The sequence below is a fragment of the Haliotis rubra genome, unplaced genomic scaffold, assembly GCF_003918875.1.
Source record: "Haliotis rubra isolate DU_JTF1 unplaced genomic scaffold, ASM391887v1 Scf943, whole genome shotgun sequence".
In the NCBI taxonomy this organism is placed as follows: domain Eukaryota; kingdom Metazoa; phylum Mollusca; class Gastropoda; order Lepetellida; family Haliotidae; genus Haliotis; species Haliotis rubra.
In genome coordinates this window covers 270,186-289,707 of record NW_025767683.1, presented here as the reverse complement: position 1 = coordinate 289,707, position 19,522 = coordinate 270,186, and the positions used below count along the sequence as shown (strand labels likewise).

The 19,522-nt window shown below is 36.6% G+C and overlaps 1 protein-coding gene across 1 annotated transcript; it reads left to right on the top strand.

The window, feature by feature from the left end:
• Positions 1–278: 278 nt before the first annotated feature.
• On the top strand, positions 279–19,169 carry LOC124264800 (endoplasmic reticulum resident protein 44-like). The gene is made up of 13 exons (XM_046699589.1): positions 279–434; positions 6,513–6,576; positions 7,174–7,213; positions 9,216–9,285; positions 10,073–10,118; positions 11,059–11,243; positions 11,581–11,696; positions 12,118–12,175; positions 12,715–12,831; positions 13,310–13,421; positions 13,898–14,045; positions 14,714–14,825; positions 15,048–19,169. The coding sequence occupies exons 1-13, from the start codon at positions 378–380 to the stop codon at positions 15,195–15,197; spliced, it is 1,275 nt and encodes a 424-aa protein (XP_046555545.1). The 5' UTR covers positions 279–377; the 3' UTR covers positions 15,198–19,169.
• Positions 19,170–19,522: the final 353 nt, after the last annotated feature.

Sequence of the window (19,522 nt, the reverse complement as noted above, 5' to 3'; positions counted from 1 at the left end):
GTGCACTTTACCTGGATGCTCCGTCTTTGTTAAAATTCAGTCACGCCCACTCGTTAAACGCAGCGTGTAAAGATAGATAAACGAAAACGTAAATTTGTTTCGAACCAAGCATAAGAAATGCATTGTAAAGGTGAGGATGCCCCAAATCTTCAATTTCGGCAACAGTATGCGAGGACAGCAGCTTGTCAACGCAAAACTTCATACTTTCAAATTTCGCGCTTTGAGAAGGTTCTCGTTTAACGGAATCTGTCATGTAGAATATAGTATCTGCGCGAGATTACACGCACACACTCAGCCATATTTGTTTGGACTCAGGTGTGGAAAGCATCTGGTTACCGGTGTGTGGGTATTTACGTCTGCAGCCGATAATTGCAACGATGAAATCGTTGATACGAAGACAATCAACGAACCTCTTGTGCATCCTATTTGCATGGGTAAGTAAATATTGCATTTGATTGATTGCACGCGCGAAATCTGCTCCTGTCGCTCTGTCAACAAACTGACTAAAACGTGACATTCTCTGTTTCCTAGGCATGTCCTATTTTAATGACTGGTTTACCATGTTGCAAATACTTTTTTATAACTTTATAAAGTTTAATTTTGTGAATTGGATGACTTGGCTCTCTTATCAGAAGCATGCGTTGATCGGTGATAATTTCCTCTTTGAATTTATCACAAAATAAATAATGAATATTTGCACTTTGAAGTTCATGGTTCTATATTTAGTATCTTAAATATATACTTCACAGTTGTGATAGTTTCTTTAAATTATCATTTCATCCGACATTGCTAAAAATGGAGGTCATTCTTAATTTCAACATGCCTATATTCCCGTTTAGTGTGACAAGTTATCAAACGCCTTGATGTCTACAGCAAGCCATAGCATCAATAATTTATCATGTATATCCAGAATGTCACATATGTGCTTGTGCAAATATGACTATGCACTTATGTTCTTATGTTTCATTATCATTTGTACTTGTATCAAGAGCATGTGACACTATTTGCCCTTCATGCTTGGGTGTGTTTGAAAACACCTGTTGAAACGGAGTGGAAGGTATATACTGGGACTCTCTATTATTGCGGGCTCTCTATTATCGCAGACGCGAAAACATCGAGAAAACAGAAACACCACGCCCCGCATCGGCTGTTTACATATGCAACTTATGTAAAATAAATTCATCGCTATTGAAAAAGTTATTTATTTCATTGGAATGTCATGTCTAATTGTAGAAGTATTAAAGCATTCATCTTTTCAGTAAGTTCTAGAACATTTTGAAACTAGTATGATCCCTACTGCCATTACATCTAGCATGAATCAAAACTTACTTCATCAAGAGTAATCCTGCGACAACTATAAGGTCATTTGCATATTTTCCGTGCTAATAATATAACAGGAAGTGACATGTTATGCATCTTTACTCTACACATGGCAGCAACTTGTATGGTACATTTTAAGGTGGAAAACCAATAGTTTGTAATGTATTGTTACCTTGTATCCAAATGAATAGAAGTTTCAGATGTTTGGGTAAAAAACATGATGATATTACTAATGTGAATGAAATTCCTAAATATTTTTTAATGATCAAACTATTTAGATTCGTTACTTGTCTTAGTAAACGTTTCACGGTGTCATCTGCTTGTACCGCGTGCCATAGTAAGAAAATAGCAATACCACGATAATAGAGAGTTGCTTCAATTTCCGGTAGAAACGAGACAATCTGAATTGCCGCAATGATAAATTGATATTAAATGAGTTGCGACGATGTGTCACATAATTTGTGACAGAAATGAAGATTAAACATCAGTCAACTGAAAATATATATAAAATGCTAAATGTCAGTAGCCGTTCATAATCCCGATGGCGAAAACATTAACTACCGCGATAATACAGGGTCCCATTGATAACATGAAACTTAATCTTGTTGTTGCACTGATACCAGTTGGGTACTCCATCATGTCCATACTGCATACTTGGGAAATACATTTTACTGGGATTATTTGAACATTGCAAGATCTGGGCAAAGATAGGACATGAGAACAGGAAATGATACTGGTCTACTTGTTCAAAATTATAGTGTCACATTCAGAAAAGTATATTCATACCATTAATACCATATGGAAAGTTATAATTTGAGAAATCTTGGCTGAAAGATGGGTACTAGATTGTAAGATTGTGTATGTAACCAACTGCTGCCTCACTCAGGTTAAAATCTGTTTACCCTTTGATGTTAAAAGCCTTCTAGTCAGAACTGTGGTCATAGCTACTGATTCAGTTATTTATGAAGTGTTTGAAAGATTTGGCATCACCTTCCACATAAATAACAATAAGAGAGGGTATCAAGTGTAAGATAAGTGTATCAGGGAGATGATTTTGATCTTGGTTATCAGATTTGTGGTCTCATCCATGACTAAGTTGCTAGAGGCAGTTAATTAAGCTGCCATACTTGCCTTTAGGCAAAGTAGGAGGCACTTGTCTTGGATATGAAATACATTATGTGTTGTAATCATGTGTATTAGGCAAAATTTGGCTTTGTGTGACCATTTCTATTTCACTCAATTTACACTCACTGTTATTATGTTCAGGCCCATTTAAAATTCAATTTTATTAGTTTCAAACAAATCTAAGCTCAAAATATATGTTGTGGTTCCAATAACATTTTGTTTCAAAACAGGGTACCATAGACCGTCTCTTTCAAAATCCTGCAACTGTCATGGAGAATTCCTGTGAAGTTTTGTTGTGTTTGGAACTTTGGTGAATATTTTTCTGTCAGGACTGTTTTTGTCACAAACAATGATTTACAATAATTAACCAAGGGTATACATGTAAGTGGAACAACAACTCTTTCTTTATGTGTCAATAGAATGTATAATACTTCGCTGTGGGTCTCACTTTACTGGCTTGAACATTTTCTGTCAGCAAGTGTAGGCCACATGTTGCCTTCATGGAGATGAATATTGATTTAGTATCACTGTTACAAAGTTCATGGGTTCTGGTTCAGTGGTAATATATAGTTTCATCTGTGATGAATTGGATTTATGGATTAAGTTACTTCATGTGTTGATTGTTGGTCTATACATAACAAAAGAAACAGGATGAACATTATAGTGATTTTTATAAACACCATGAATACGACACATCCGACATCCCACTGGTGAGGTTGATCAATAATGAAAAATCCACTAATATCCAATAAATAAGAGTTGTTATGACCAGTAGATGACAGTGAAATAAGCATCCATGAAATTTAGGCTGTGTACAAAATTATGTATGAAAATCAGGGTGTCTTTGTCATAACCCTAATGTTAAAAGTTAAAGACTTTTGACCAATTTTGATTCAAATGCAACCAAAACAAACCTCCAGGAACCTGCTTAGGTTTGAAAGGTTCAGTAGGCACCATTCGGCCAATCTTGCTTATTATGTTTCCAAATGGTGCTTTTTCTTTGGTATGTCCTCAGATCATTGGTGCAGGGGCAGTTAACGATATGATCTGATATGATGGAGATTTCCTCTAAAATGGACCATAATAGTGCATGTGTCATTGACAGTTTTAACATGATACTTGTAAATATATTAATGACCATGGTAGTATTAGGACAAAAACATGTGCTTTTCTTTTAAATTATTAGTGAAATTGGAAGTCTTCAAATATGGAATGTATTGCTGTGGATTGGTCTGTATATTATCAGCAGTCTATCACACCTTGTTTGGTCCATATTTCTGCAGTTCATTGGCCCACATTTGGACAGTTTAGAATTAATGCTGGTCCTTTTCGTTGATGCATGGATATGGCTGACCTGGGCTCATACAGTTTTCCTTATTTCTTTTATTGTAGAATCAATGCAGGCATGATCAAGGAAACTGCTAAAATGTATTTGTAAACATTAAAGTCAAATGTTTGTGGTGTTTATTTTAGTTACTATTCTGAAGTATTAATGATTTTCAAGAGACTTGGTTAAAATGTTAAATTCTGTCTGACCCTTTGGATGAAGGCTGGGTTTGGCCAGATGATGAAATATGTCTTTGTAATATTGATAAGCACTCACTGTCATCTCTCTATGTGCCAAGTTCCTGAGAAAAAGCTATCACTCTCTGTCGAATCTCAGGAAGTTCAAACAGAGTGTAGATTAGCCTCAAGGACATTATGTTAAGTATATATTGAACTGTCCGTTTAGGTTTATTAGTGCCTCTGGCATTAAGCTGAATGTCACTAGCCAGAGTGGCAATGAAAGTAGTCTCTATTGTATATGTATTCTGGACCAAGTTTCATGCTCAGTTAATTTATGCTAGTGTCATACTCGTACACATGACATCGACATTTGTCGTTTATCTATACAACCAATATGATCCATAATTAGTTTTCAATATCTGACAACAAATGAACTGGTATGGTGAAAGTGTTAAGCCACAAGGAAATGTGGACGAACACCTGTCCTACTATTGGACAAGGAGGAGTGTGTTAATTTTGTAATCCTGAGATTGTGTTTCATCGTTAAAAAAGTAGATATTACATGCATTCTGTCCAGTTTAGGGTTTCTGAGATATATTTGGTTCTTTATAAAGCTTTAACAGACAGTTGTAATGGAAATGATGGTTATGAGGCTTTTACAGTGGTACCATATAACATATTAAGTATAAGTATTGGTACTTGTGAAGTCTGTGCTAAGTATTGATGAGATTATCCTATATCTAGGTTTGACATCAAGATATATAAACAAAATCCCATAACTGAACATTACCAGCTGGTTATTGGCATCAAGTAGTGCAGGCTGTAATGTTCAGGTGGGAGTGTGGAATGCCAGTTATCAGCACTTGTAATCAACTGATACTCAGTGGGTAGTCTCAGTTATGAATGATAATTGACTTTAAACTACCGTGACTGCTGTGACCTATTGTTATTAATCATGTTATAAAGTATTGATACATGTCTGCCATTAAAAACACGATGACAGTTTGAATGTAAGAATGCCAAAGTTTTTCAGTCAGTAATATGGTCTTGAACCACATTATTTCATCATGATCATGAAATCAGTATGTTATTTGTGGTCTTGAATAAAAGAGTGTTTTGTACTTGGAAGACATCTGTTATTTATCAAAGTGAGATATACAGAATGGAATACATACAAGTGATGCAGTGTCATTTTGCCAAGGACCCATGAAAGTCCGGGTTAGAATTGATCTTCAGTAAGCCATGCTTGTCGTAAGAGGCGACTAATGGGATCAGATGGTCAGGCTCGCTGACTTGGTTGACACATATCATCGGTTCCCAATTACGCAGATTGATGCTATGCTGAGTGCGGCGTAAAATTAAACTCACTCACTCACTCTTTTTGCCAAGGCCCCTTCTGTCATTGGGTTAGAAGTAGCTTTGTTGTGTTTTTGCTTTTCAAAACACATCATTGAAATGTTTCTGCATAAGTGATTACATTACGTTTGTTATTTCAATTCCTTGATATTAAACAGAAAGTGTCCATAAATAAATATTCATATTCATTACCCATCAAACTCACCTCAGTGCATTTGTCCCAGTCCCAGTGAAAAGACTGTTACGTAAGATATTCACTCTCCTTCAAAATGTCGTTCTTTTTACACTATGATGATGATCGAAAAGAATTTCTTAAACATAGCGAAAATATTCCTAAAGTTTGCTAAATGGAACTGTCCAATGCAGTTTGTCTTTTGCATGATTCCTGCCCAAATTTCTTTTTCTTTTAGAGAAATTTTGGCATTTTATTTACTAAAAGTTTGTATTTGACATACTAAATATTGATTGTGTCATGTATGCAGTTATGGTTTCACTTTCAGTGTTTCATGTACATATTACTACGCAACAAATCACATGTATTCCATAAGTCACACCAGTAAAGTCGTCACCATGATTACATACCTGCAATAAAGTAACATGTTCAAAAACCTCATCTCATTGTTGGTTATTCTGGCTGTAAGTTATAAGTCACATTTGCAAAATTTAGGCATTACTATATCTAAATGACCCGTGAAAGTCTAGGTTAGAATGAACCTTCAGTAACCCATGCTTGTCATAAGAGGCGACTAACGGGATCGGGTGGTGAGGCTCGCTGGCTTGCTTGACACGTCATCGGTTCCCAATTGCGCAGATCGATGCTCGTGCTGCTGATCACTGGATTGTCTGGTCCAGACTCGATTATTTACAGACTGCCGCTTTATAGCTGGAATATTGCTGAGTGCGGCGTAAAGCTAAACTCACTCACTCACTATATCTAAATGATTAGCTTGGATTTTTCATTTCCAACTGATGAAATTTTACCAACCTTCAATGTCTTGGGTCCAAATATTGACCAATGAGAAGACCATCATCAGTCAAGTTAATCACTAACTTTGAAAAAAAAATCCCCATTTTTTGTTATAAGTAACATTTTCAAACTGCCTTCTTGTTGGATACAATAATAGCTGGGATACATTTTCCCCTGCAGTTTCCGTCCAAATTCCAACCTTTGTGTATGTGTTAATGTTAGCATGTGTATTTTCCAGCTGGTGAGTGTTGTCAAGACAGAGGTCCAGCCCCTCAATGACGGCAATGTCAACAGCATTTTAGGTGAGTAACCAAGGTTACATCATGTCAAGTGGCAACCTTCCTCAGCAGGGTCCTGAAGTTGTGTTGCACTTTGCATGGTTCATTCTATATTCTTGCCACTACTGATGCACATTTGTATGCAAAATGTAATTGTACTGAAGAGCAGAATACATTTATATAATTAATTCTTTTTAATTAGTCTGATGGTTGGTTGGTTGGTTGGTTCTTTTACAACTAGGAACATGTTTAATTTGTTCATCATGTTCATAGACTTTCTTTTAAAAAAGTCCTAGATTGCTAGTTTTCTCAGTTGTAATAAAGTAACGTGTCAAGAACATGTATTTGTGACACTTAAGGAAATAACATTATTTTTTAATAGAAATCAAATGACTCCTCTAAATTTAGGTTTATTCAACATGTGTGAAATAGTTGGGGTAGTGAGATCTGTATACAGTATGATTAATAAAACCTGCCTCATGGAAATGAAAGTAGTGGGGTTTACCATCAAAGTTGAGCAATGGTGTATCATTAGTGAAGTACATATATTCAGATACATTACTGTTTGTGATATTGTATGATATTCTTAGTATAAAGGTCAATCTATTTATTGTTTTTCAGGCACACATGAAATAGTGTTCGTGAATTTCTATGCTGACTGGTAAGTATTAGGAAGTAGTTACAGCCTTTCAGTGACATCATCTCAAAATATATCACTCCAGGAAGATATTATGTCCCATGATGTAAAGTATACCTCACATTAGTCAGTTGTAATTTATTTGCTCACTTAGGAACTGTTTAACTCTAGCTTTTTGTGTCATCATATTTTCTCAAGTACAGCTTCCAGCATATGCTATTAGCTGGGTTCTGCCTGTTGGAATTAAAATGTTCCCAGTTGTAAATGTTGTTAGGTGACTAGTGTTTCAATGATAACATGACCACCAAAGAGAAAATACAGTGTTGCATTGAAGGAAGTGGTAAAGGACAAAGTTAAAGTAACCCTGAATGTATGAACATGACTATGACCTTTTCCAAAGTCTGCCTGCCTTGGGCATTTGTTTGGAATCCTGTATTAATATGTGTGGGCACAATCTCCATATCCTTCAAACTGTCACCCACTCTCCAGTTAGATTGGTAGTCCATAGTTTTAGATTTGCTTCACATACCAGCAAAATGCAATTTAATAAAATGCCATGTTGTCCTCTCAGTTATGAAAATCTAAAAGATGTTTTAAGAAGATACTGGCTCATTTGTGTGGAATCCATTGTCTACAAACCTGACATTGTATCCTGATATAGCTGATAAGGCTGTCAATGAATTCATTGTGGAATATTAATGCAGCAGGTGTTGACAATAACAGGTGTTTGAACTGAGATGAGACTTTGGAGAGTAGTAGCAATGAAAATCTTATCAATTACATGCAACTCGTGTCATGGAGACAAAACGTTACATTATTGGATGTATTTCCAATTCCATCTTGTTCTTGGTCCTCCAGTCTGGAGATAGTCAGAGTTTCAGGTGTCATGTTTTCATTACAGATTTATATAAAGGTACTGCAGTAGAGGATTTTGATACAACTTAGGATTTATTCAAAACCTTTTAATGTAAGTGGCACTGTGTCTTATGACCAGATGTGCTCCTTTCAGTATGCATACTTACATATGCACTAAATTTACCATCATGGTTAATAACAATGGTTCCAAATATTCTGCTGTTTCATTATATATTGAAACAGTCTGTCATTGACAATGAATCATGGTGTGTTAAAAGCATTGACTTGTTTTGATGCTGAATAACACCTCAGCTGATGCAACAGTCTGTTCACATACAGCTGTGAATTGTATAGGGAACACTGTTTTTTTATGGACAGAGTTCAGTTATTGGTATACAATGAAAAATTAGTCATCTGGTTTGATTATTTTGCTGACACAGGGAAAATGGATGAAATCAGATGTTTCTAGACCATGTTGACCTGCCTTTTTGACAAAACCTGCTACTTTATTCTGAATAGTTCTGAATAGAGGACAATCTTTCTTGTACGCCACCTGTTAGATCCCTGGTTTCAAACATACTTTGTATTATTATCAGGTACATGAAACATTAAAATATAGCTATGTTTATGTCCGTTATTTTAATGAAAGTCTCTCAATACTCAAGAATAGCTCATCACAGTTCTAGATGTTGTGTATCCATTTGTGTAGTGTTCATATCAATTGCAATGAGGTGAGATTACAATAAACTGTCTCTCGTGTGTAAAACTATCAATACCTATCTGATACATCTCGACATCAATATAATATGACTCTTTGAAGAGGCTGGAGATTATTAGCTCGTAAACTGATACTTGCTTCGCTCCAGCCTTTTGTATTTGTATAAATTCACTTTGTGAAATACATGAATGTGTTCAGTTGTTTTGTTACATGAGTACTGTCTGATATGAGTTCTTGTTAGTTTCAGAAATACTATGAGGAGAATGACTTTGAATCAATGAATAGTACAATCCATTACAATTAATCACGGCCTGTCACTTGATTGAAGTCTGCTAGATGTAGTGATTATAGAAATCTCAACAGAATGTCATCCACATTTGATATTGCATCGGTTCTTATCTATGAAATTTGTAGAGTATTACACGACTTTTAGATGAACCAAATACATTGCAGGTGCCGATTCAGTCAGATGTTGACGCCTGTGTTTGAAGAAGCCTCTAACAAAGTGAGGGAGGCATTTCCTGTAAGTAGCCCTTCAAGGTTTATACCATGTATATCTGACAGTGAACATGGTAAAGTTGGCATTAAACGGTTTACTCCCATAACACATACCTCCCAAATGCAGATAAAAATAGCACACTAATTAATTGGGCCATGCTGGTCACCCCTAATTGATGAATTCACGGATTGAAACAAAATACCAAGCCCATTTCTAAATTAGAGGTGGCCTGATTTTTCTCATTCTGCCTTCATTTTTATTATGTCTGTAGGCAGAATGAGAGTAAACCGGGAGGATACCCATTAGACCCCTCACTCGAACTGTAATAACTTTCTGTATCAGTTTGGTTTGCTAGTCCTTGTCCCTGAAAATAAGCCCAGAATGTATCAACTATTTATTGCTTCATCAAAAAGTTAAAGGCAGTTCCTGTAAGTTTATAAATCAACAATAATAACTGAACACACTGCTTATCTGATGAACCATGTTAACCATCCCTTCCTGCTTGTATCAAGTTGTTATAATCCACCAACTTCCTTCTTAGTTCCTTATGTACAGCACGATGAAGTATGTGTACAACTTTGATAAGTTTTCACAATTTCATCTTATTAACATGATCAGTGTGTGTATCTCTATTTTAGATTTTAAAATTTGACATCAAGATAAAAACACAACACTTACACTGTCTCCTTTTTTTAAGCATTCATATATCAAGGTTTTCCTGCCTCAGTGTAGTCTCCGGTGTAAATAGGATGTAAACCGAGAGATTTAGGAAATAACAAACTATAACCTTTGTATGGGATTCCTTTTTCAGATGCCTGGCAGAGTTGTTTTTGGAAAAGTAGACTGTGATCGTGAAAGTGAGTCGAGCATTGTTACTCAGACATGTTGAATGGATCAAATTGTTAGCAAATTGTGTATACCCAGCATTACAGTTCACACTGACCAGACAAGACCAGTTGTGATCAGGTGGAATATTACTGGCTGAACTATACACTGTGTTAGCATGCTTAGTAATAAATGAGGACTTTATGATGATTCATATTTTAATTCTGTATGGATTTTCACAATAATGTTTACCCAGGGGTGGAAATAACTTTAAAATTGCTAGTGTACTCCGGTACAGTGGCACATGTAAAATCACTTGCCCTGATAATTTTTCCACTATACCGGATGTTTTCTTGTTGATTTTTTAGATAAACAACATAATTAACGTTGGAAAGTTAACTGGACACCAGTACAGTGTGATATACAAATTTGCTTGCCCAACAGAAAAAAACACTGGACTCGGACGTCAGGCAATGGGTTATTTGCACCCCTGTTACCATGTTTTATGATAACTGATAATTGTTAGATCTGAGTTAGTGTCAAGGCAAACCTAAATTCACCAGATGTGCAAGTAAAATACAAATGGGCTGGAAGCAACATCCTCTTTTTGTTGTGACTGATGCAAGTATCATGATATGTGAGCAAGTATAGTTTTAAGCCACTTTTAGCAATATTTCAGCAATATCATGGTGGGGGACCCCGGAAATAGGCTTCACACATTGTACCCATGTGGGAATCGAACCTGTGTCTTCGGTATAATGAGCCAACGCTTTAACCACTAGGCTACCCCACCACCCCTCATGATATGTGTTGATGCATGATGTAAGCATGTTATGACTCCTCCAATATGGTTTTTCAGAGCATGTTCTTGGAAGTGTTTTCAAATCCTGTTCAAATACTCAAACTTTTTCCATCAAAACCATGATTATTTTTTTCGGGCAAATAATGTATTGTTTTCTGTTTTGTTTTCAGCGAATATTGCTCAATCATATAGAATCAACAAATATCCAACTTTAAAACTTTTCCGTAATGGTGAAGTTGTGAAGAAAGAATATAGGGGTCAGAGGTCAGCTGACTCACTTGCTCAGTTCATCAAGGATCAGTTGACCGACCCTGCAGAGGAGCACACAGACATCGAATCCTTGGAGGAACTAAATGTGAGTAACCTCATCACAGGAAATGACAACACAAGTGTAAACTTCGAAAGGAGTGTAATTTGGCTTATGTGGAGTGTATGAAGTTGCTTGTATTACCCAAAATATTCCTTGTATCCTTTAGTGAAAGTGGATATATATGAATGTAACTTCTTTGAGAGATGTTTTCAATAGTCAGAATATTTTGTGCATTCAAAAAAGCGGTGATACATGCATTTGAATTTGCATAGATTTATGAAATGTTTTATTAAACAATATATTGATACGTTTTAGTTAATATATCAATACTGATGTTTCCACCGACTGTCAGTTTATTAATCATGTAAATCATCTGTTTCAGAACAAAAAGAGGCATGTGGTGGGTTATTTCGAAGCTAAGAACTCTGACACATACAAGACATATGCCAGAGTTGCAAGTTCCTTCAGAGATGACTGCAAATTTCATGCACTGTTTGGGTAAGTCAGTGGAGAAAGAGGTGCTGAAATATTTATAGGCCTCTATGCATGTTATGTTGAAATTCTATATATGTAATATAGATGTGGTATCAGAATGGGTGTTAGTTACATCTGTGTGAAAGGCTGGGCTCAATGGGCTGTGAAATGATGGGACTCCATGGACTGGAGAAGGGTGAGTTTCTTTGGTCTGAAATAGGGTGGGGCACATTGTTTTTGAGGAGGATAGGTCCTGTGGTGTGGAGAATTGTGGGGTCCTGTATACCGGACTGGGCCCCATGAATTGGGCTATGAAGAATATCTCTAATACCTGGGGATAGGTCGACTATCCACTCCAGGCATTATAAGTGCAAAAACATTTATTGCTTTATCATTAAACTTGATCGCGTAGACAAGTTAGACATGGTTCATGTGATTGTTACAGCCCAGCATCTGAGGCTGAGAGGACTGCTGGAGACCGTGTTGTGTTCAAACCACCTGGTGTGAGTATTCTGAGATACCTTAACAGTGAATTGCCAACCCAAACAAGGGTAAAAGTAACCCAATTACTGTGCACCTATGTGAAGTTTTAATGCCCAGCAAGTCAAATTCCCCTCCCACAAATGTCATGATGAAGCTTGAAACCCATTATATCCTGTGAGGAATGTTTCATGGCAGAGTGGTAATTGCAAATTGTTTGAGCCCACTTTTGTTGTCACCTGGGAGATGTGTTTCTGTCTGACCTGTTTCCAGCTTCAAAGAAAACCCTCACCGGAACACATCCCAGCTGTCGCCATGGAGACCTTTGGTATCCTGGCTGATCAGCAAGCTCCTGAATCTATTGTCTCTCCTGGCTGCCTCTGTCACTCTTTCTTTCTATAAATCGGACCTGTTTGACTTTGAAGAGAACAGATTTTAAGACTTTCTTTTATTATCATCATGTGTGCAAAGGCAGTAATTAGTGAGGGCATTTTCTTCACTTTACACCCACAATGCTGAGACTGTGGAACAATGTTTTATAACTGTTTTCTTGTCCCTTCAGACTGGCAAACAAGACATGATGTTCATGGGAAGCCTGACCGATTTTGATAATCTCAAAGTGTGGATCCAGGACAAGTGTGTGCCCCTTGTCAGGGAGATTACTTTTGAAAATGCAGAGGTTTGTAATTTTATAGCTGCTGACCTAGTCAGATAAATGTCATCCATTTGATGAGGGGAAATTGAGTTGGAATACTGTTCAAAAAGTGTTTACTTTTAGGGATTCTGGGGAAGAATACAAATCGCCTGCAACAATGTTGGTAGTAAGAGCTGAGAGGATCACTTGATCAAACTGTTTGACTTGGTTCATGGCCTATCATATGTAGATAGGTGTTCATATTATTCACTACATTGTCTGGTCCAGTCTTGATTATTAACAGACTGCTGTCATAAAGCTGGAATGTAGCTGAATACATAAACAACACAAATAGCTGAAAAGAATTTTGTACTCTTATGAGATTATGATGCTGTTTTCTTGTTATGTGTATATATATTACAACAGTTTATTTCTGGTACCGATTCTTTTAATAAACTTGCCTTTATCAATTTTTGGTTATTATTGTTTCTGTTTTATGAATGTGTATGATCTGCTTTGTCAGGAATTAACAGAGGAGGGTTTACCATTCCTGATACTGTTCCATAACCCTGATGACCATGGTGTGGTGGAAAAGTTTACTCATGAAGTTTCTACACAGCTGTTGCATGAGAAAGGTTATTATCTACATGGTTACTTATCTGGTTTCAAATAACAGTTCAAATAATATTCTAAAATTTTCTGTTGTCCAGAGGTTTAAATGGCCACAAGTGATAGTAATCATATGATGTCATGTAAATGTGGTAAAAAATATTCGGTGTTTGCAGTGTATGAAATAAGCCAAAAACTCAGCTAGATATCTGGACTGGTAACTTCAAAAACTTACCAGCCCAGAAGATATTTAACCAGTCCTTCTTAAATACTAAGTAGACAGTGCCAGTGGACACGTTATCTGAATATATTTTTTCACCCGTTCATTGGGCTGGCTAGCTGTAAAATTAGACCGTCCGGCAGAAATCTAGCCAGTCTTGGGCGGTCGAAGGGTCCTTATTTCATACACTGGTGTTTATGATGTTTTCTAATTTCTTATAACTTCATATGTTTGTTTCTGTGCTTGTGTTTGGCAATCACATGACATTGATTTGTTTTTCAGCAAATGTTAATTTCCTGACGGCTGATGGGAGTAAATTCACCCACCCTCTCCACCATATTGGCAAGACTCTGAGTGACCTGCCGGTCCTCGCCATTGACAGTTTCAGGCACATGTACATCTTCCCCCATGATGTAACTAAGGATTTAGAGTATGTACAGATTTCAGATTCTTCATCCCTTGTATGACTCAAATATTTCACTCTATTTCACCTCAGCAGAGATTACAGGATAGAATAGGCTCTCAGTTTCCTTTACTTGGCATCTTAATAGTTCAGTTCAGATGGTGAGGCTTGATGTGCCTTTTTACCCTGATGACATCAGATCTTGCAAGGGATCTTTCAATCAGTGAAATGTCCAGTCCATACATGACTATTTTTCAGGCTGCCATCTTATAGATGGAATATTGCTAATTATGTCATTTAACATCAGTCACTGTACAGCATCTCAAACACATACTTACCTATATTTGAATTGTAATTGATGTAAAATTCAAAACGTTCTTTCATGAAAGACAGGTGACTTTGTTGTTGAATGAACTGTTCAATGGTATTGTCGTGTTTCTTTGTTGATAATGAAAAGGCAGATAAAGGCATTACATGTGATGTAATACAGCATGTCTTTTGCTCCAGTGCTAAGTATCATGGCAAGAACAGGGCCAGTGTTTCTTTTCTTTAGTATAAACTGAATATAAAATTGGAAAAAATATGGATATTGGGAGGCTCAAGCTCTTAGCCTGCTGCCTGTCAGCATCATGCCATCATCTGCCCTGATGGTTGTGTTATTTTACTAATTCTTGAAGTGACGTTTTGTTTTATAGTAAGCCAGGCCTTCTTAAAAAGTTCATTGAAGATCTTCATTCTGGGAAACTTCACCGAGAGTTTCACCATGGGCCTGACCCCACAGAGGCTACACCAGCCCAGATTGTTAATGTGAGTATATGTAGGAGTTGTCTCCCCTGCAAGCTTACACGGGAAGCTTACACTTTGCCATCTTTAACAATGGAAGATGATCCTACAAAGATACTTGTGCTATAGGAATCTGTCATTTGTCATTTATATGACAAATACCGGTACTACATATTTTTACCCTTTTTTGTCGATTTACACAATACGATGGCTGCCTGGGCTAATTTTTGTGTGATTTGTTTGCAGGAGCAGCCTGGAGATGCAAAACATGTACCAAAGGATACAGTTAGTGGTGGAGTACCACCTCTTAAAAAACCAACATCGCCTCCGGAATCAACATTTAGAAAGCTTGCCCCCTCAAGCAACAGATATACTATACTCAAAGATGAGCTATAGATCATAAAAATCTCATTCAAAATGAAAAGCTGATTTTATATGTCTGTATGAAAGTGGAGTGAACCTGTTTGGGTGTATATATTCTTCTGAATGTGTATGTACGAATTGGGGATTCATATTTAATGATTTATGTGTCCCTCTGTACAGTGTTCACTGTGTTTCTGTTTATCATGTTGATGTAATTCTATCCGAAACAACCAGATCCTGCTGTTTCAACTCCAGATGTAACGAACTTGAAGGGACCTCAGTAAAGTGCAGTAAAGGGTGGCAGGGTACTGTGAAGGGTAAAGTGTTTGCTAGTCTGAAAACCCAGGTTTGAATCCCCACATGGAAACTTTGTTGAAGCCAATTCTTCTCATGCCTGGAATATTGAAGATAGTGTAAAAACGTACCCATGTTTATCTAAGTCACCCTTCACATTGACAAACTGTGTTTTATTCAAGTAATTGTCCCAACTATTGAAGTTTGTCTTATCTGGAGTTGACTTTACAGTTCAGATAGAATACAGAAGTTACACCCAACCAGAAATTGTTAGCAGCTGTAGTTGCTTTTTTTTACACAAAGGTTAGTTCCCTTCTCTCAGAGCTGGTTGACACTTCACAGTCCCATTAGCGTTAGAAATGTATGCGAAATAAATATGGTATTTATTATATTGTTTTGAAATTCAATCTGTCAATCATGATGTTTGATTACCCCAGTTCATGGTTACGTCAATGTTGTTATTTCATCATAAATCTTATGCGTTTTTCGAAGTCAAATTAAAGTATAAAACGAATAAGTGCGCATCAAGAGGAAACAATTGCCGAAATCCAGCAGACTTGTATTGTCTGTTATTTAAGGATATATTCTGAGTTCTTCAAATGGCTCTTCCTGTTTTATAAAATGATTTTCACCTGACGTTGTAAGGGATCCTTTTGTTGTGATGATATGGATTAGTAGTGTATATTGTTTTACCTTTTGTTGCATGAACAATGAACATGGGATCATATTGTTACGCTGTTTGTTATTCAGGTCAGACAATGTCGCTGCTTTGTTAGCAGTTCTATTGCAGTTGAAACATGTTTTTGTAATCAGTTATGTATGTTCAAGAAATACAATGAGATTGAGATAGTTTGCCATTGTTTCCTTCGATTTCATTGGTGATTATAAAGAAAGTGATGCTTCAGTAATGGATTTTTGCACTGAACTTGCTTTTATTCTTATTAGCAAAACATCAGGCATGTCTGCTTCAAGGAACGAAACATTTCTTTGTTTGCAGCAGCACATTTATCCTTTCTGAAGAAATCATGCAGTGTTCTTGAACGTCATTGCTGAGTAAGAACAGATTAATGTCTATCGTCATATTGAGACTCCAGGTTATATTGGTGGGTGTTATACCTTGTGTCAGCTCAATGCAACATCAACATGGCATTGTATTCTTGTAATTATGTTATCTGTGTATTTATGCACATCCTCGGTTGTCCAGTTCATGATGTGTCAATTTTATTTCCATAAATATATACGACAATGCTATTGTTCTTTAGTTCAGTTCTACTGTTATTTCATTATTGGGGGCAGAAGGGTAGCCTAGTGGTTAAAGCGTTCGCTCGTCATGCGAAACCCATTTCTGGTGTTCCCTAGCTGTGATATAGCTTGAATATTGCTAAAATCAGCGTAAGACTAAACTCTCACTCACTGACTCTTTCATTATTGAAACAAGCATTTACTAACACTGTTGTACATCACCTCCAAGTAAACTAGGGATGCTAGATAGTCTGGGACTTCACCCTATCTTAGTACTAAGAACTTTGTCTCATACTCATCTTATGCAATTACAAGTGCACAGGGCTCAATTGTATGAGGTTCTATTCATGAACTTCTGTTTAGATATTCATTTCAAAAGATGGTTGATTGCAATCTCATGAGTGAGAGAAATTCTGTACCATGTCTGTAACAATGAATGCAGTTGTGACATCACTTTTGAAACGAAGCTTTTGGTGAGAAAATATGTCAGTATTTCTAATAGAATGGCAGTATAACACTGGACAATGGAGGATTTCATACTATGGTGTGAAGTGATGTAGTCCTACACATGCTTTGTTTAATGCCAAGTTACCTATCATAATCAGTCATAAACTACCTATTACTGTTGAACATTTGTTTTGTACATATAACATTTAAATGGGGCAATGCAAGCAATTGTTGAAAGGCCAAAGTAGTAGTACAGTCGATGTAGGTACTGTCAATATCAAATGATATGTCTGAGAAACTAATGTAGATAATGTCTGTTTAAATATATATATACTTAAATATGCCATCACATGTAAAACATTCAGAGAACGTTACTGTTGAAGGCATCTGGTCTCAAATCAGAATACTTAAAAAGGTTTGGTCATAATAGTCCGGTGTACATACTGTAGCCTGAAGCCACTTAACTGTGTGATCCTTACCCCAATATGTGATCCGTGACACCAACTGTCTGATTGCTAATGTGTGTTTCTGTGAAACTACTCAAATGTGTGATTCTATCTTTCCTGTCTCTGTCAATATTCTTTTGTTTCACTTCACTCCATACAAGTGTAGTTTGAGTACTGAATTCATTGACCCCATCTTGGACATAATGAACACATAATTTCCTTGTTGAGACACTAGATGGATGCTGGAGCCTTTAAGGTAACAATCTCTGTCTGTGTACTCTCCCAGGTTGTTCTTTGCTAGGATATAGTGATGAAAACACTGATTTTCCAGCAACTCATTTGTATATATTCAAAGAGCGAGGTATTTATTGAGCAAGAAAACAGGTATCAAATATCCACGGTTGCTTTGGTTTGATGTACTTTGTTTCCTCATCAGCACTAAAGATAAAGTTTGAATATTTTCAGAATGATTTGTTTTCTGAATAAACTCCCAATCAATGTCTAAGCTGCTTATCGTATTGTCTCTTTCACTAAGCAAGACTTATACAACCCCAAACCTTCCACTTCTGTGAATTCTATTTCATTATCGATCTTGGTCGTTGGTATATATATTTTGTTATTACCTGTAGTGTGCAATTAGTGGTTTCTTTCCAATTATGGCTTTAACTTTTTGGTGATACAGGTGTTTTTGGACTACCTGAGTTTAAGAACTGGCATTATTTGATACTGTGTGACTTGGGAAAATAACTGTTGAGATGGTTACATACTAGTCGTAAGATGGGAAGTCTGTATACCTGTATGTGTATACATTATAATTCGGTCAAGATAAATACATTTGCCAATATTTCACACATCAGAAAAATCCTTCTTGCTTTTTCCATAACTTATGCACATATATATATATATCTTGCCATTTTGAATCAAAATTGATACACTCAGTTGCATTTTTTTTTTTAGAACACTTTGTTCAGGAAGGACTTGAATCCTGCTGTTATGCACTCACATCAGCCACACAGATATTCCTCAACCACATCACCTGAGAAAACAATATTAAATCACAATGCAAAGTTTTGCCCACAATATACCAGAAACTAAACACTGAAGCAACTGCTCAGCAGCCACTTGTCCTGATTGAAGTAAACGTCTGTAAGGATTACACATATATATGTATCTAATTGCTCCCTAATCAGTTGAATACACTGCAAGTACAAAATATGCTATGGACTAGTTATTATTAGACTCATTGTGTATGCAGGTGTTAATGTACATCATCATTTATAAATTCAGTTTCCATTTATAAAGTAAGACATGTTACACAGGTCTTGGTGTATGCCTTGTGATGTCAATTTGTGCCTGATCAACATGGATCAAATGTGAAGATCCCATGAGACTGGTTGTCATCGTCAGTGGCAGGAACATGGTGCCTCAGCTAACCTGCAGACAATGAGCTGCTCCCGACCCATGTCTCCTATCAGTTATTGTTTGTGTCTTGTGACGCATTGTGTTGTTTTATCAAATGTCACTGGATTAATGGGGAGGACTTCATATAATGCTAATAAAATCTTTCAAGAAATAAGCACGAGTTTGCAGTATTTGTGAGAGGATATATTTTCTATACATATCTGGAAAAATTGAAAAAGTGTCAGTTTACTGATCTGCTGATTGTGGGTGTTCAGCATCACAATCATGACCCAAAAATATTTAGTATGGGCTACTTTTGGCATGTTTAACTACAAATAACACACCATTGGCACAGTGATTTATGAGGTTCTGATGATGCATGACAAACAGGCAAATAGTCCAGTTGGCTCAAAATTGGTCATTCAGATGTTCATATCCTTGAGCATGTTAGTGGGTTAAGCTCCTACAGAGCCGAAGGTCGCGGGTTTGATCCCAGACCGTGTCATACCAAAAGATGTTAAAATATGG